This window comes from Pelobates fuscus, chromosome 3, assembly GCF_036172605.1.
Source record: "Pelobates fuscus isolate aPelFus1 chromosome 3, aPelFus1.pri, whole genome shotgun sequence".
Classification (NCBI taxonomy): Eukaryota; Metazoa; Chordata; class Amphibia; order Anura; family Pelobatidae; genus Pelobates; species Pelobates fuscus.
In genome coordinates this window covers 420,604,082-420,622,475 of record NC_086319.1, presented here as the reverse complement: position 1 = coordinate 420,622,475, position 18,394 = coordinate 420,604,082, and the positions used below count along the sequence as shown (strand labels likewise).

Sequence of the window (18,394 nt, the reverse complement as noted above, 5' to 3'; positions counted from 1 at the left end):
CTGGTTTTTGGAAGGGCCTGTTTGCTTGCCTCCTACCCTGTGACTATGGGCCCTGCAATATACCTTGCCCAATACACTTTAAAAGGCTCCATCCATGTATTATAAGTACTTCTGTACTCCATAAAGAGAGACAGATCGTTGGTCCTGATTCCCTGGAACTGTTTTGGGCATAGGACTATGTGCACGGTCGGTCAAAACTTTGACTTCCAGGAAATTCCTAAACCGATCTGGTTGATTTTTGGATATGTTGTTCACCCAGATTGGGGCTATCCGGGGATATGTTGTGTTTTGGGGTACTTATTGGACTTTGTAAAAATGTGTGTTTTTTCTGCCCGTGGATAATTAAGTTAATGCATTATCTGCCTTAATTATATCACAGGCAGAGGGGAGGGATTGTTTACTGTATGTGGGAGTGTCGTTCATTGTTACATTGTTTTGATTGGCTTGTATACTTTGTGTCCTGTGCCCAACAAGGTCCACCTGGGCGTCAACCTTATTGGGAAACTTGTATAAAAGTCCAGTGTGCCCCATTAAAGTTCCTGCTTTACCCTCAACGTAGAGTCTCGTCTCATGTGTGGGGGAAAAGGCTGCATCTACCATTGGGATTGCTACATCACTATACTCCTCAGGGATTATAATCACTAAGCTCTTTAACCCCTTAAGGACCAAACTTCTGGAATAAAAGGGAATCGTGACATGTCACACATGTCATGTGTCCTTAAGGGGTTAAGAGCTGTTCCTCCTTGACTCTCTGGAGGAGAGGTTCACTCACTGGAACCTGGAGCATTGTCGTAGGTCCAGGGTGTGTTGGTGACAGCGAGTTCCCAGCCAAACTGTAACGCTGGACGTGGCGACTGCGGTGCTGATGGTGGCTGGTGGAGTGCTTGGAGTCCTTGGTGAGCACTAGGAGCATCCGTCGACGGAGGTACCCAACCGGGGTACAAGAAGCTCTGTTACACAGACAATCACACATAGTTACCTCTGTTCATTGTGGAGGAATGGAGGCAGTGCAGCTCCTGGAGACTGGTTGTTGAGGAAGCAGGTACTCCTTCCTGCTTCTCCTGCAGCAGTTACCTGGCACTTTTATTCACTTGGGATTTTTTGGAAAATAATCTTGTCTATAATATAATGACATGGTCCAGCACACAGGTGGTGCCATCTGGGTCCTGTGGTAAGTGCAGGGTTGTCATCTGGGTCCTGTGGTAAGTGCAGGGGATGTCATCTGGATCCTGGAGTAAGAGCAGGGGATGTTCTCTGGGAGTGGATGCCATCTGGGTCCTGGAGTAAGTGCAGGGGATGCCATCTGGGGGTGGATGTCATCTGGGTCCTGGGGTAAGTGTAGGGGATGCCATCTGGGTCCAGGGGTAAGTGCAGGGTGCCAAACCAAGTTTCTGGTAGCAGAGAGATGGTACAGAGCTGTTGGGGTCGGAGCAATGGCACAGAGAGGCAGGAGGCAGAATGATGGCACAGAGGCACTGGGACAAAAATATGGCACTAGCAAGGAGTTTAGGGGCATAGAGGACACTGGAAGGCTTTTTGCAGGCACATAGGACTCATTGGCATGATATATCAAGTTTATGCATTTAGTTTTCATTGGCATGATATACAATGTTAATGTATTTAATGCATTAATAACATTCCCTTGCTGGAAAACCCTTCAGACCTCTTTTTACTGAACGCTCACCTGGTTAGGGAGATCTCCCTTATTGATCAGTGATGGCCAAGTGGGCATTTGTTCCGCTGACTGCTTGCTTACCACTTTTCATATCTAAACGCCCACGTGCATATCGCTATAATTCTTTCTATTCAATTATCTTGCATGGTCTATCAACACATCTTGTACTTGTGTCTATCACTGATGTTAACGGATTGGCTGGTAAAATTGTATTTTGGGCCCCAGGTCACAAGTTACCCTCCCTCCCCTGTAATTAGCATATAGGTCAATACGCTGAATGAGGTATCCATCCATCCCTCCATCCATGTATAAATGTATGTATCTATCTATCTCTCTCTATCTATGTGATAATCCATCTATACGTCCATGCCATTTGTTTTTTGTTTATTTTAGAAGTACAGTTCGGTGCTGACGTGATTCGATCTGCATCGTCTCCTTCCTTCAGTATCCTATCCTTCAGCCTCCTTCTCTTTCCTGAGGAAATCCCCTCTTCCTCCTCCGTCCCAGGGATATATGGATTGTCCCCTCCAATCGCTGCTCCCTGTACACTTACAGGGTGAAACATTAACTTCATCTGTCTGTCCCATCTCCTCATTCCAAACTCTGCCTGGACAGCCAGCTTTATGCAGCTCCTGCACCCCAACCCTGGATCTAATCCAGCAAGAGACACACATTAAGGGAATAAACCTGATTTTGGATTTTCTTCACAAACCTGGATTTATATCATGGGATATTTTACCTTTTTTTGGGATTGACATAATATCTGCTTTATAATGCAATGGAAAATGCATATCCCACATATTTGAAGATTTGCTATGGGTGTGACTGGTACGTAGATCTATCTAAGTGTCATTCACTCAATGTGCTTACCAAAGCTGCGTTAGAGTGTAAGCTTCTCTGCACAGACCTTACAATGTAATGAGATTGTTTTTGCCTGTAAGACTATCTTGTGTTAAAATACCACCTTTTCCTTGTAAAAAGAGTTGCACAATTTGTTGGAGTGTTACAACTAAATACACCCCCTACCCCCCAAAATCATATTGCTTCCAGGAAACAGTGAATATGCAGTTTGTGAGTCTGCAACAAAAGACACTCACTGAGTCTGCAGACCGGCTTCAAATAAATGTACAACGTCCTATAGTGCAGCACGTTAGTTGTAAGAGAATAGATACTCAGTATTATTATATAGTGCAGCACATTTATTATCAGTGTATAGATACTCAGTATTATTATACAGAGCAGTGTGTTCATTATCAGTGTATAGATACTCAGCATCATTATACAGAGCGGTGTGTTCATAATCAGTGTATAGATACTCAGTATCATTATACAGAGAGCTGTGTTCATTATCAGTCTATAGATACTCAGTATCATTATACAGAGCGGTGTGTTCATTATCAGTGTATAGATACTCAGTATCATTATACAGAGCGGTGTGTTCATTATCAGTGTATAGATACTCAGTATTATTATACAGAGCGGTGAGTTCATTATCAGTCTATAGATACTCAGTATCATTATACAGAGCAGTGTGTTCATTATCAGTGTATAGATACTCAGTATTATTATACAGAGCGCTGTGTTCATTATCAGTGTATAGATACTCAGAATTATTATACAGAGCGGTGTGTTCAGTATCAGTGTATAGATACTAAGTATCATTATACAGAGCAGTGTGTTCATTATCAGTGTATAGATACTCAGTATTATTATACAGAGCGCTGTGTTCATTATCAGTGTATAGATACTCAGAATTATTATACAGAGCGGTGTGTTCAGTATCAGTGTATAGATACTAAGTATCATTATACAGAGCAGTGTGTTCATTATCAGTGTATAGATACTCAGCATCATTATACAGAGCGGTGTGTTCATTATCAGTGTATAGATACTCAGAATTATTATACAGAGAGGTGTGTTCATTATCAGTGAATAGATACTCAGTATCATTATACAGAGCAGTGTGTTCATTATCAGTGTATAGATACTCAGTATTATTATACAGAGCGCTGTGTTCATTATCAGTGTATAGATACTCAGTATTATTATACAGAGTGGTGTGTTCATTATCAGTGTATAGATACTCAGTATCATTATACAGAGCGCTGTGTTCATTATCAGTGTATAGATACTCAGTATCATTATACAGACCGCTGTGTTCATTATCAGCGTATAGATACTCCGTATCATTATACAGAGCGGTGTGTTCATTATCAGTGTATAGATACTCAGTATCATTATACAGAGCGGTGTGTTCATTATCAGTGTATAGATACTCGGTATCATTATACAGAGTGCTGTGTTCATTATCGGCGTATAAATACTCAGTATCATCATACAGAGCGGTGTGTTCATTATCAGTGTATAGATACTCCGTATCATTATACAGAGCGGTGCGTTCATTATCAGTGTATAGATACTCGGTATCATTATACAGAGCGGTGTGTTCATTATCAGTGTATAGATACTCAGTATTATTATACAAAGCGGTGTGTTCATTATCAGCGTATAGATACTCAGGATCTTTATACAGAGCGGTGTGTTCATTATCAGTGTATAGATACTCAGCATCATTATACAGAGCGGTGTGTTCATTATCAGCGTAAAGATACTCAGTATTATTATATAGAGCGGTGTGTATTATTATCAGTGTATAGATACTCAGTATCATTATACAGAGCGGTGTGTTCATTATCAGTGTATAGATACTCAGTATCATTATACAGAGCGGTGTGTTCACTATCAGTGTATAGATACTCATTATCATTATACAGAGCGGTATGTTCATTATCAGTGTATAGATACTCATTATCATTATACAGTGCGGTGTGTTCATTATCAGTGTATAGATACTCAGTATCATTATACAGAGCGGCGTGTTCATTATCAGCATATAGATATTCAGTATCATTATACAGAGCGGTGTGTTCATTATCAGTGTATAGATACTCAGTATTATTATACAGAGCGCTGTGTTCATTATCAGTGTATAGATACTCAGGATCATTATACAGAGCGGTGTGTTCATTATCAGTGTATAGATACTCAGTATCGTTATACAGAGCGGTGTGTTCATTATCAGCGTATAGATACTCAGCATCATTCATTATACAGAGCGGTGTGTTCATTATCAGCGTATAGATACTCACAATCATTATACAGAGCGCTGTGTTCATTATCAGCGTATAGATACTCAGTATTATTATACAGAGCGGTGTGTTCATTATCAGCTAATAGATACTCACAATCATTAAACAGAGCGCTCAGGGCCGGCCTTAGGCATTTGGGCGCCCTGAGCAAAAAATCTTCACAGCGCCCCCCCTTCCCGTCCCCCCCTCCCCCACTCCTTACCCCTTCCCACACACCCTGTCACACACACACACACGCAGACAGTCACACACACGCGCAGACAGTCACACACAGGCAGACAGCCACACACACACACAGTCAGACACACACACTCACTAACAGACAAACACACTCACAGACACATACTAACAGACACACACTAACAGACACAGACACACACTAACAGACACAGACACACACTAACATACACACACACACACTAACAGACACAGACACACACTAACATACACACACACACACTAACAGACACACACTAACATACACACACACACACTAACATACACACACACACACACTAACAGACACACACTAACATACACACACACACACACACACACACACACACACTAACAGACACAGACACACACTAACATACACACTAACAGACACAGACACACACTAACATACACACACACTCACCCACATTAACACATTTTTTAAAATTTATTTAGACCCCCCCCCCCCCCCAGCCTCCTTACCTTTGGGAATGCTGGGGGGGGAGGGTCTCTTCCTCCCTGGTGGTCCAGTGGCTGCTGGGCTGGGCGGCGCTGGCGGGCGGCTGGCGAGGGAGCACTTCCTCTGAGCTGTATGCTCAGCTCCCTCGCGCGCTGCAGAGTGAGGCTGGGAGCCGGAATATGACGTCATATTCCGGCTCCCAGCCTCACTCTGCGGCACGCGAGGGAGCTGAGCATACAGCTCAGAGGAAGTGCTCCCTCGCCAGCCGCCCGCCAGCGCCGCCCGACCGCCCAGCAGCCAGGCATGTCTGTTAGCCGCAAGGCTAACAAGACATTTGCCTTGGGCATTTGGGGGCGGCTTTTTTTGCCGCCCCCTGGAAAATGCCGCCCAAGGCAAATGTCTTGTTAGCATGGCGGCTAACAGACATGCCGTGTGAGCTATGCGGCCGCAGGGCGCCCCCTGCACCATGGCGCCCTGTGCAACCGCACAGCTCGCACACCCCTAAGGCCGGCCCTGAGAGCGCTGTGTTCATTATCAGTGTATTGATACGCAGTATTATTATACAGAGCGGTGTGTTCATTATCAGTGTATAGATACTCAGTATCATTATACAGAGCGCTGTGTTCATTATCAGCGTATGGATACTCAGTATCATTATACAGAGCGGTGTGTTCATTATCAGTGTATAGATACTCAGTATCATTATACAGAGTGCTGTGTTCATTATCAGTGTATAGATACTCAGTATCATTATACAGAGCGGTGTGTTCATTATCAGTGTATAGATACTCAGTATCATTATACAGAGCGCTGTGTTCATTATCAGTGTATAGATACTCAGTATCATTATACAGAGCGATGTGTTCATTATCAGTGTATAGATACTCAGTATTATTATACAGAGCACTGTGTTTATTATCAGCGTATAGATACTCAGTATCATTATACAGAGCGGTGTGTTCATTATCAGTGTATAGATACTCAGTATTATTATACAGAGCGCTGTGTTCATTATCAGTGTATAGATACTCAGTATTATTATACAGAGCACTGTGTTTATTATCAGTGTATAGATACTCAGTATCATTATACAAAGCGGTGTGTTCATTATCAGTGTATAGATACTCGGTATCATTATACAGAGCGCTGTGTTCATTATCAGTGTATAGATACTCAGTATTATTATACAGAGCGCTGTGTTCATTATCAGTGTATAGATACTCAGTATCGTTATACAGAGCGGTGTGTTCATTATCAGCGTATAGATACTCAGTATCATTCATTATACAGAGCGCTGTGTTCATTATCAGTGTATAGATACTCAGTATCGTTATACAGAGCGGTGTGTTCATTATCAGCGTATAGATACTCAGTATCATTCATTATACAGAGCGGTGTGTTCATTATCAGTGTATAGATACTCAGTATCATTATACAGAGCGCTGTGTTCATTATCAGCATATAGATACTCACTATCATTATACAGAGCGCTGTGTTCATTATCAGCGTATAGATATTCAGTATCATTCATTATACAGAGCGGTGTGTTCATTATCAGTGTATAGATACTCAGTATCGTTATACAGAGCGGTGTGTTCATTATCAGCGTATAGATACTCAGTATCATTCATTATACAGAGCGCTGTGTTCATTATCAGTGTATAGATACTCAGTATCGTTATACAGAGCGGTGTGTTCATTATCAGCGTATAGATACTCAGTATCATTCATTATACAGAGCGGTGTGTTCATTATCAGTGTATAGATACTCAGTATCATTATACAGAGCGCTGTGTTCATTATCAGCATATAGATACTCACTATCATTATACAGAGCGCTGTGTTCATTATCAGCGTATAGATACTCAGGATCATTATACAGAGCGGTGTGTTCATTATCAGTGTATAGATACTCAGTATCATTATACAGAGCGGTGTGTTCATTATCAGTGTATAGATACTCACTATCATTATACAGAGCGCTGTGTTCATTATCAGCGTATAGATACTCAGTATCATTATACAGAGCGCTGTGTTCATTATCAGCGTATAGATACTCAGAATCATTATACAGAGCGCTGTGTTCATTATCAGTGTATAGATACTCAGAATCATTATACAGAGCTGTGTGTTCATTATCAGTGTATAGATACTCAGATCATTATACAGAGCGGTGTGTTCATTATCAATGTATAGATACTCAGTATCATTATACAGAGCGGTGTGTTCATTATCAGTGTATAGATACTCAGTATCATTATACAGAGTGCTGTGTTCATTATCAGTGTATAGATACTCAGTATCATTATACAGAGCGGTGTGTTCATTATCAGTGTATAGATACTCAGTATCATTATACAGAGCGGTGTGTTCATTATCAGTGTATAGATACTCAGTATCATTATACAGAGCGCTGTGTTCATTATCAGTGTATAGATACTCAGTATCATTATACAGAGAGCTGTGTTCATTATCAGTGTATAGATACTCAGTATTATTATACAGAGCGCTGTGTTCATTATCAGTGTATAGATACTCAGTATCATTACACAGAGCAGTGTGTTCATTATCAGTGTATAGATACTCAGTATCATTATACAGAGCGCTGTGTTCATTATCAGCGTATAGATACTCAGTATCATTATACAGAGCGCTGTGTTCATTATCAGTGTATAGATACTTAGTATCATTATACAGAGCGGTGTGTTCATTATCAGTGTATGGATACTCAGTATCATTATACAGAGCGGTGCGTTCATTATCAGTGTATAGATACTCAGTATCAGTATACAGAGTGCTGTGTTCATTATCAGCATATAGATACTCACTATCATTATACAGAGCGGTGTGTTCATTATCAGTGTATAGATACTCAGTATCATTATACAGAGTGCTGTGTTCATTATCAGTGTATAGATACTCAGTATCATTATACAGAGCGGTGTGTTCATTATCAGTGTATAGATACTCAGTATCATTATACAGAGTGGTGTGTTCATTATCAGTGTATAGATACTCAGTATCATTATACAGAGCGCTGTGTTCATTATCAGTGTATAGATACTCAGTATCATTATACAGAGAGCTGTGTTCATTATCAGTGTATAGATACTCAGTATTATTATACAGAGCGCTGTGTTCATTATCAGTGTATAGATACTCAGTATCATTACACAGAGCAGTGTGTTCATTATCAGTGTATAGATACTCAGTATCATTATACAGAGCGCTGTGTTCATTATCAGCGTATAGATACTCAGTATCATTATACAGAGCGCTGTGTTCATTATCAGTGTATAGATACTTAGTATCATTATACAGAGCGGTGTGTTCATTATCAGTGTATAGATACTCAGTATCAGTATACAGAGTGCTGTGTTCATTATCAGTGTATAGATACTCAGTATCATTATACAGAGCGGTGTGTTCATTATCAGTGTATAGATACTCAGTATCATTATACAGAGCGCTGTGTTCATTATCAGTGTATAGATACTCAGTATCATTATACAGAGCGATGTGTTCATTATCAGTGTATAGATACTCAGTATTATTATACAGAGCACTGTGTTTATTATCAGCGTATAGATACTCAGTATCATTATACAGAGCGGTGTGTTCATTATCAGTGTATAGATACTCAGTATTATTATACAGAGCGCTGTGTTCATTATCAGTGTATAGATACTCAGTATTATTATACAGAGCACTGTGTTTATTATCAGTGTATAGATACTCAGTATCATTATACAAAGCGGTGTGTTCATTATCAGTGTATAGATACTCGGTATCATTATACAGAGCGCTGTGTTCATTATCAGTGTATAGATACTCAGTATTATTATACAGAGCGCTGTGTTCATTATCAGTGTATTGATACTCAGTATCATTATACAGAGCGGTGTGTTCATTATCAGTGTATAGATACTCAGTATCATTATACAGAGCGGTGTGTTCATTATCAGTGTATAGATACTCAGTATCATTATACAGAGCGGTGTGTTCATTATCAGTGTATAGATACTCAGTATCATTATACAGAGCGGTGTGTTCATTATCAGTGTATAGATACTCAGTATCATTATACAGAGCACTGTGTTCATTATCAGTGTATAGATACTCAGTATCATTATACAGAGCGGTGTGTTCATTATCAGTGTATAGATACTCAGTATTATTATACAGAGCGCTGTGTTCATTATCAGTGTATAGATACTCAGTATTATTATACAGAGCACTGTGTTTATTATCAGTGTATAGATACTCAGTATCATTATACAAAGCGGTGTGTTCATTATCAGTGTATAGATACTCGGTATCATTATACAGAGCGCTGTGTTCATTATCAGTGTATAGATACTCAGTATTATTATACAGAGCGCTGTGTTCATTATCAGTGTATAGATACTCAGTATCATTATACAGAGCGGTGTGTTCATTATCAGTGTATAGATACTCAGTATCATTATACAGAGCGGTGTGTTCATTATCAGTGTATAGATACTCAGTATCATTATACAGAGCGGTGTGTTCATTATCAGTGTATAGATACTCAGTATCATTATACAGAGCGGTGTGTTCATTATCAGTGTATAGATACTCAGTATCATTATACAGAGCACTGTGTTCATTATCAGTGTATAGATACTCAGTATCATTATACAGAGCGGTGTGTTCATTATCAGTGTATAGATACTCAGTATCATTATACAGAGCGGTGTGTTCATTATCAGTGTATAGATACTCAGTATCAGTATACAGAGCGCTGTGTTCATTATCAGTGTATAGATACTCAGTATCAGTATACAGAGCGCTGTGTTCATTATTAGTGTATAGATACTCAGTATCAGTATACAGAGCGGTGTGTTCGTTATCAGTGTATAGATACTCAGTATCATTATACAGAGCGCTGTGTTCATTATCAGTGTATAGATACTCAGTATCATTATACAGAGCGCTGTCGGTACATAGGAATACTCTACGCTATGTAAATATATAAATGTATTTGTATAAAGACATGTTGCTGTCTCTCCCACTCTGTTTTGCTCAGTCTCTGTGTCCCTTTTGCCTTTCGCCTATTAAGATATTTTGAGCGGTGCCCCTCACGGCATGCAGAACGCGGGGATATTGTATGTCCAAGGTGACGTGCATAGTTCTGCTACTTGCAATGTGCTGAGTAACTGTCACTGCATTTCCTCTTGCTGACCCCATGACCTCCTCACTGTATCTCAGCTTATTCCACGCTGACACCGCACTCCCAGCACACGTCCCTGTGTGTTCCACACACACTGCTTGTACATACAGGGCTGTAATGCATGCACACAGATACACAGATCAGGATCAGGATCTCCACAATTCAGTTTAATATCAGCTACATAGTTACATAGCTGAAAAGAGACTTGCGTCCATCAAGTTCAGCCTTCCTCACATGTGTTTTTGCTGTTGATCCAAAAGAAGGCAAAAGACCCAGTCTGAAGCGCCTCCAATTTGCAACAAACTAGGAAAAAATTCCTTCTTGACCCCAAAATAGCAGTCAGATGTCTCCTTGGATCAAGCAGCTATTACCCCACTAATTAGAAATTATATCCCTGTATGTTATGTTTTTACAAGTATTTATCCAATTGCAGTTTAAACATCTATATGGACTCTGACAAAACCACCTCTTCCGGCAAAGAATTCCATATCCTTATTGCTCTTACTGTAAAAAAAACCTTTTCTTTGCCTTAGATGAAATCTCCTTTCTTCTAGCCTAAATGTGTGACCTTGTGTCCTATGTATAGTCCTGTTTATGAATAGATTTCCAGATAAAGGTTATGTATATTTGTATAATGTTATCATATCCCCTCTCAGGTTAATTTTTTTAACCTTTCTTCGTAACTAAAATGCTCCATTCCTTTTTTATCAATTTTGTAGCTCGTCTCTGCACTTTTTCTAGTGCCATGGTATCTTTCTTTAGAACAGGTGCCCAAAATTGCACGGCATATTCGAGGTGTGGTCTTACCAGCGATTTAAAAAGAGGCAAAAATATATTTTTATACTGAGAATTTATGCCCCTATTTATACATGACAAAACCTTACTGGCATTAGCAAGGCAGATTGACATTGCATATTGTTGCCTAATTTGTTGTCTATAACAAATCCCAAATCCTTCTCGTGTGTGGTTATCCCTAATTCACAACCATTCAGGTTGTAAGTTGCTTGTGCATTTTTAATATTCATCTGCCGTTTTAGTGCCCAGTCCCCCAATCTATCCAAATCCCTCTGCAGCAAGGCAATATCCTGCTCACATTTTATTACTTTACAAAGTTTTGTATCATCTGCAAACACTGATACATGGCTTTCAATGCCCATTTCAAGATCATTTATAAATATGGTAAATAGAAGCGGTCCCAAAACAGAACCCTGAGGGACACCACTTACCACTTTTGTCCAGCCTGAAAATGTACCATTAATGACAACTCTTTGTACTCTGTTTTTACGCCAATGTTCTACCCAAGAACAAGAATAATCATCTAGACCAATTTCCTTCAGTTTGAACACTAACCTATTGTGAGGAACCGTATCAAATGCCTTGGCAAAATCCAAGTAGATCACATCCACTGCAACACCCTGATCTATACTTCTACTTACTTCTTTGTAGAACGCAATCAAGTTAGTCTGACATGACCTGTGCTTCATAAAACAATGCCGATTAGTTTAGACACTTTAATTGCGTTTTTTCAAGCATCATTGGCTTCCTTATATCTTAAATAAGATGCCTCTGATTTGTCCGATTCAAATGCTCTAAATGCCCTTTTCTTATTTTTAATCTCTTGTTTTACTTCTCCACTAAGCCACATTGGTTTTAATTTGTTTCTTTTATATTTATTATCCAATGGTACATCCTGTGAAATGTACCTTTCTAATATTTGTTGGAAGAGATTCCATTTTTCCTCAGTGTTCTTTTCACTAAGGAGTTTATGCCAGTCGATATGTTGTAGAGCTGCCCTAATCTTATTGAAATTGGCTTTTTTAAATGATACGCTTTATCTCATGGTTGACATACAAACATACCCCACCACCCTTCTTGTTTTTCCTATCCTTCCTAAATATCGTGTACCCATTTAAGTTAGCTGCCCAGTCATGTGTCTCATCCCACCATGTTTCTGTTATGCCTATTATATCATATTGTTTAGTGTATGCGATTGCCTCTAGTTCCCCCATTTTGTTATATAGGCTCCTTGCATTAGTAAGCATACATTTAATATTACCATGAGTCATTTGTACTTTTTGTGAATTTTAATCAATATTACATTGTTCTGAGCTTTCCCCTCCCCCCATCTCCGCCACCCTTATTCTGAGCTAAAGTCCACCTCCTTTCCATCCTATCTCCATTTTCTAGATTGCTTTGACCCCCCCCCCCCCCCCCCCAAGCGCAAAATCGGCCCAGTGCTCTAAAAACCCTCCTTCCTGCACCAAGACTTCAGCCACGCATTGACCGCTCTAATCTCCCGCTGCCTTTCTGCTGTAGCGAGCGGCACAGGTAATGTTTCTGAATATATTACCTTGGAGGTCCTTTTTTTTAGCTTACTTCCTAGATCCCTGAACTCACTCTTTAGGACCTTCCATTTTCCTCTGACTTTGTCATTGGTACCAATATGGACCATGACAGCTGGGTCATCCCCAGCCCCTCCCAATAATCCCTCCACTCTGTCGGAACATGCCGGACCCGAGCACCCGGGAGACAGCAAACTGTCCGGTTGAGACGATCAGAGCGGCAGATTACCTTATCTACTCTCTTAATAATAGAGTCCCCTACCACCACAACCTGTCTAGCCTTCCTTGCACTCTCAACCTCACCCGTACTAGAGGGGCTGTTCCCACGGCTGTTAGAAGGAACAGCTTCCTGCAGTACAGCAACTCCTCAGCTGGTGCTCCCAACATCTCCACTCAAAACGGGCAAATCTGTTAGGCTGCACAAGATCAGGACTAGTTAAGCCTTTCCCCCTCCCCCCCCCCACCCACACCCCCTTGTTTACCTGCCCAATTCGTACCCAGCTATCTGCCTGCTCACCGACTGTCTCATCTCCTCCCACTCCACTACCTGCACCCACTAAACTCTGCTCAGTGAGCAGCAGATTGTCAAACTCCCTCAGTGTTGCAATTTGCCTCTCCAGATCTCTAGTCTGAGCTTCCAGAAATGCCACTCGCTCACACCCACCACAGAGGTATGGACCCTGGACAGATTTATCCAGGCATGCATACATGCAGCAGGATGTGCACTGAGTAAAACTCGCAATCTTGCTAGCACTCATCCCCAGTTACCAAAAACACAAGTGAGCAAAACAATATTTAAAGTTAAAGCAGAAAACGTCTTCTTCAAGGAGAGCTAACAATCAAGGAGAGACATCAAAGGCACAGTGTGTTGGGTCCCTGGTTTGTTTTATAGCTCAGAGAAGCCTTTGCTGTGGCTTAGCTAATGCTTCCAAATATTCCTGACAAATTTAAAGGCGCTATGATTGAACTAACCTGCCCCCCTCACTTTCTGTCAAGCTGACTTCTGCTTTAGCTGAGAAGTACAGAGGGGCTGAGCCCTTTTATTAAAAATGTTTAACTTGAACCTTGGGGACAAGACACACATGGATTATTTCTCCATAATCACTACAAAGCACTGCAGTAGTTATGGTGCTTGTAACGTCAAGCCTACTAAATATCTACAATCTGGGATATTTACACTTCAGTAAATATCCCTGATAAGTGTCTAAACTGGTATTATCTATACTGGTATTGTCAATACTGGTATAATCTATACTGGTATTGTCAATATTGGTATTATCTATACTGGTATTATCTATACTGGTATAATCTATACTGGTATAATCTATACTGGTATAATCTATATTGGTATTATCTATACTGGTATAATCTATATTGGTATTATCTATACTGGTATAATCTATGTTGGTATTATCTCTATTGGTATTATCTATACTGGTATAATCTATACTGTTATTATTCATATTGGTGTTATCTATACTGGTAGTATCTCTATTGGTATAATCTACACTGGTATAATCTATACTGTTATTATTTATATTGGTATTATCTATACTGGTATTATCTATACTGGTATAATCTATACTGGTATAATCTATATTGGTATTATCTATACTGGTATAATCTATGTTGGTATTATCTCTATTGGTATTATCTCTATTGGTATTATCTATACTGGTATTATTTATACAGGGGTCAGCAACCTACGGCACATGTGCCAAGCATGGCACGCCAGGTATCTTTGCACGGCACTCAAGGCTGCTAGAGCCAAACAGGCTCTGGCCTATCAGGAGTCCCAGTGAAAGTTCAGATATCTGCTAGTGCTAAAGGGTGGTGAAAGACAATCCTCAATTTACGCATTGCAGCACTTAGATACCCAGTACTTGTGAATGGGAATCCGCACTGGAGTAGAGCAGCCAACAGCGGCTATCGCAGTTCCTGCCCTTGTACTGTACCTGGCCAACCTGGCCCCCACTGGACCCCAAGGAAGCCACCCACACTGCTAGATATACACAAAGCTGCAGAATAAGCCTGCACCTCATATAAATAATGCAAACATCCCACACACAAACACACACACGCAGACCCCACAAAACCACTGACAATAATACACACAACCCAAAAAGCAGCCTCTCACATGCAATACCTCAAACAGCCCCATACACAAACCACCAAACACACTATGTGACATATCATCCACACACAATTCCACAAGCAGCCCCCATACATAGGTAACACACCTCAATTTAAAAAAAATAAGACCGGCACACACTCGCAGACTTCAATATCTTGTTTTGGCACAGTACTAGGGATGGACCAATTATTGGTCTGGCCAATATCATTATGCCGATAATGCAGACCAGGGCCGTCATCATCCTGGGGGGCCCAGCACACTCTTACTTACCATCCCAGCAGCTCCCCTGAAACTCTTGCGAGTCCCGCGGCCGTCAGATCTTTGCCACTGGTTACCAGATACTCTCACTGCATCCACTACAAACACATATATTCTTGAAAACATAACAAATTCTGTCTGACATGTATATTTTGTACATTTACCTTAATAGAAAAAAAATATTTGCAAACAAAAACATAAATAATAAACATGATCAGTTAACAGTAGATTTGTGTAGAAATAGTTTTTAGTTTTTTTCTTAATGGTAAATGTACAGAATATCGGTATCGGTAAGTTGTCGGCTATCGGCCTGAAAGTTCACAGATATCGGTCGATCCCTACACAGTACTACTAAAAGGTTGCCTACCCCTGATCTATACGATTATTATCTATACTGCTATTATCTATACTATTATTATTTATACTGGTAATATCGATACTGGTATTATCTATATTGGTATTATCTATACTGGTATTATTTATACTGGTAATATCGATACTGCTATTATCTATACTGGTAATATCGATACTGGTATTATGTATACTATTATTATTTATACTGGTAATATCGATACTGGTATTATCTATACTGGTAATATCGATACTGGTATTATCTATACTATTATTATTTATACTGGTAATATCGATACTGGTATTATCTATATTGGTATTATCTATACTGGTATTATCTATACTGTTATTATTTATACTGGTAATATCGATACTGCTATTATCTATACTGGTAATATCGATACTGGTATTATCTATACTATTATTATTTATACTGGTAATATCGATACTGGTATTATCTATACTATTATTATTTATACTGGTAATATCGATACTGGTATTATCTATACTGGTAATATCGATACTGGTATTATCTATACTATTATTATTTATACTGGTAATATCGATACTGCTATTATCTATATTGGTATTATCTATACTGGTATTATCTATACTGTTATTATTTATACTGGTAATATCGATACTGCTATTATCTATACTATTATTATTTATACTGGTAATATCGATACTGGTATTATCTATACTATTATTATTTATACTGGTAATATCGATACTGGTATTATCTATACTGGTATTATCTATACTGTTATTATTTATACTGGTAATATCGATACTGCTATTATCTATACTGGTAATATCGATACTGGTATTATCTATACTATTATTATTTATACTGGTAATATCGATACTGGTATTAGCTATACGATTATTATTTATACTGGTAATAGCGATACTGGTATTATCTACAGGGAGTGCAGAATTATTAGGCAAGTTGTATTTTTGAGGATTAATTTTATTATTGAACAACAACCATGTTCTCAATGAACCCAAAAAACTCATTAATATCAAAGCTGAATATTTTTGGAAGTAGTTTTTAGTTTGTTTTTAGTTATAGCTATTTTAGGGGGATATCTGTGTGTGCAGGTGACTATTACTGTGCATAATTATTAGGCAACTTAACAAAAAACAAATATATACCCATTTCAATTATTTATTTTTACCAGTGAAACCAATATAACATCTCAACATTCACAAATATACATTTCTGACATTCAAAAACATAACAAAAACAAATCAGTGACCAATATAGCCACCTTTCTTTGCAAGGACACTCAAAAGCCTGCCATCCATGGATTCTGTCAGTGTTTTGATCTGTTCACCATCAACATTGCGTGCAGAAGCAACCACAGCCTCCCAGACACTGTTCAGAGAGGTGTACTGTTTTCCCTCCTTGTAAATCTCACATTTGATGATGGACCACAGGTTCTCGATGGGGTTCAGATCAGGTGAACAAGGAGGCCATGTCATTAGATTTTCTTCTTTTATACCCTTTCTTGCCAGCCACGCTGTGGAGTACTTGGACGCGTGTGATGGAGCATTGTCCTGCATGAAAATCATGTTTTTCTTGAAGGATGCAGACTTCTTCCTGTACCACTGCTTGAAGAAGGTGTCTTCCAGAAACTGGCAGTAGGACTGGGAGTTGAGCTTGACTCCATCCTCAACCCGAAAAGGCCCCACAAGCTCATCTTTGATGATACCAGCCCAAACCAGTACTCCACCTCCACCTTGCTGGCGTCTGAGTCGGACTGGAGCTCTCTGCCCTTTACCAATCCAGCCACGGGCCCATCCATCTGGCCCATCAAGACTCACTCTCATTTCATCAGTCCATAAAACCTTAGAAAAATCAGTCTTGAGATATTTCTTGGCCCAGTCTTGACGTTTCAGCTTGTGTGTCTTGTTCAGTGGTGGTCGTCTTTCAGCCTTTCTTACCTTGGCCATGTCTCTGAGTATTGCACACCTTGTGCTTTTGGGCACTCCAGTGATGTTGCAGCTCTGAAATATGGCCAAACTGGTGGCAAGTGGCATCTTGGCAGCTGCACGCTTGACTTTTCTCAGTTCATGGGCAGTTATTTTGCGCCTTGGTTTCTCCACACGCTTCTTGCGACCCTGTTGACTATTTTGAATGAAACGCTTGATTGTTCGATGATCACGCTTCAGAAGCTTTGCAATTTTAAGAGTGCTGCATCCCTCTGCAAGATATCTCACTAATTTTGACTTTTCTGAGCCTGTCAAGTCCTTCTCTTGACCCATTTTGCCAAAGGAAAGGAAGTTGCCTAATAATTATGCACACCTGATATAGGGTGTTGATGTCATTAGACCACACCCCTTCTAATTACAGAGATGCACATCACCTAATATGCTTAATTGGTAGTAGACTTTCGAGCCTATACAGCTTGGAGTAAGACAACATGCATAAAGAGGATGATGTGGTCAAAATACTCATTTGCCTAATAATTCTGCACTCCCTGTATATTGGTATTATCTATACTGGTATTATCTATACTGTTATTATTTATACTGGTAATATCGATACTGCTATTATCTATACTGGTAATATCGATACTGGTATTATCTATACTATTATTATTTATACT

General features: G+C 39.6%; 1 protein-coding gene across 1 annotated transcript in view; it reads left to right on the top strand.

Moving 5' to 3' along the window:
• Nucleotides 1-2,206: 2,206 nt before the first annotated feature.
• Nucleotides 2,207-18,394, top strand: part of EPO (erythropoietin) — a 131,408-nt gene continuing 115,220 nt past the window's right edge. The window contains exon 1 of the mRNA XM_063446081.1: nucleotides 2,207-2,503. Within this exon, the coding sequence (XP_063302151.1) occupies nucleotides 2,491-2,503 (13 nt within the window). The 5' untranslated portion in view covers nucleotides 2,207-2,490. The remainder of the gene's footprint in view (nucleotides 2,504-18,394) is intronic.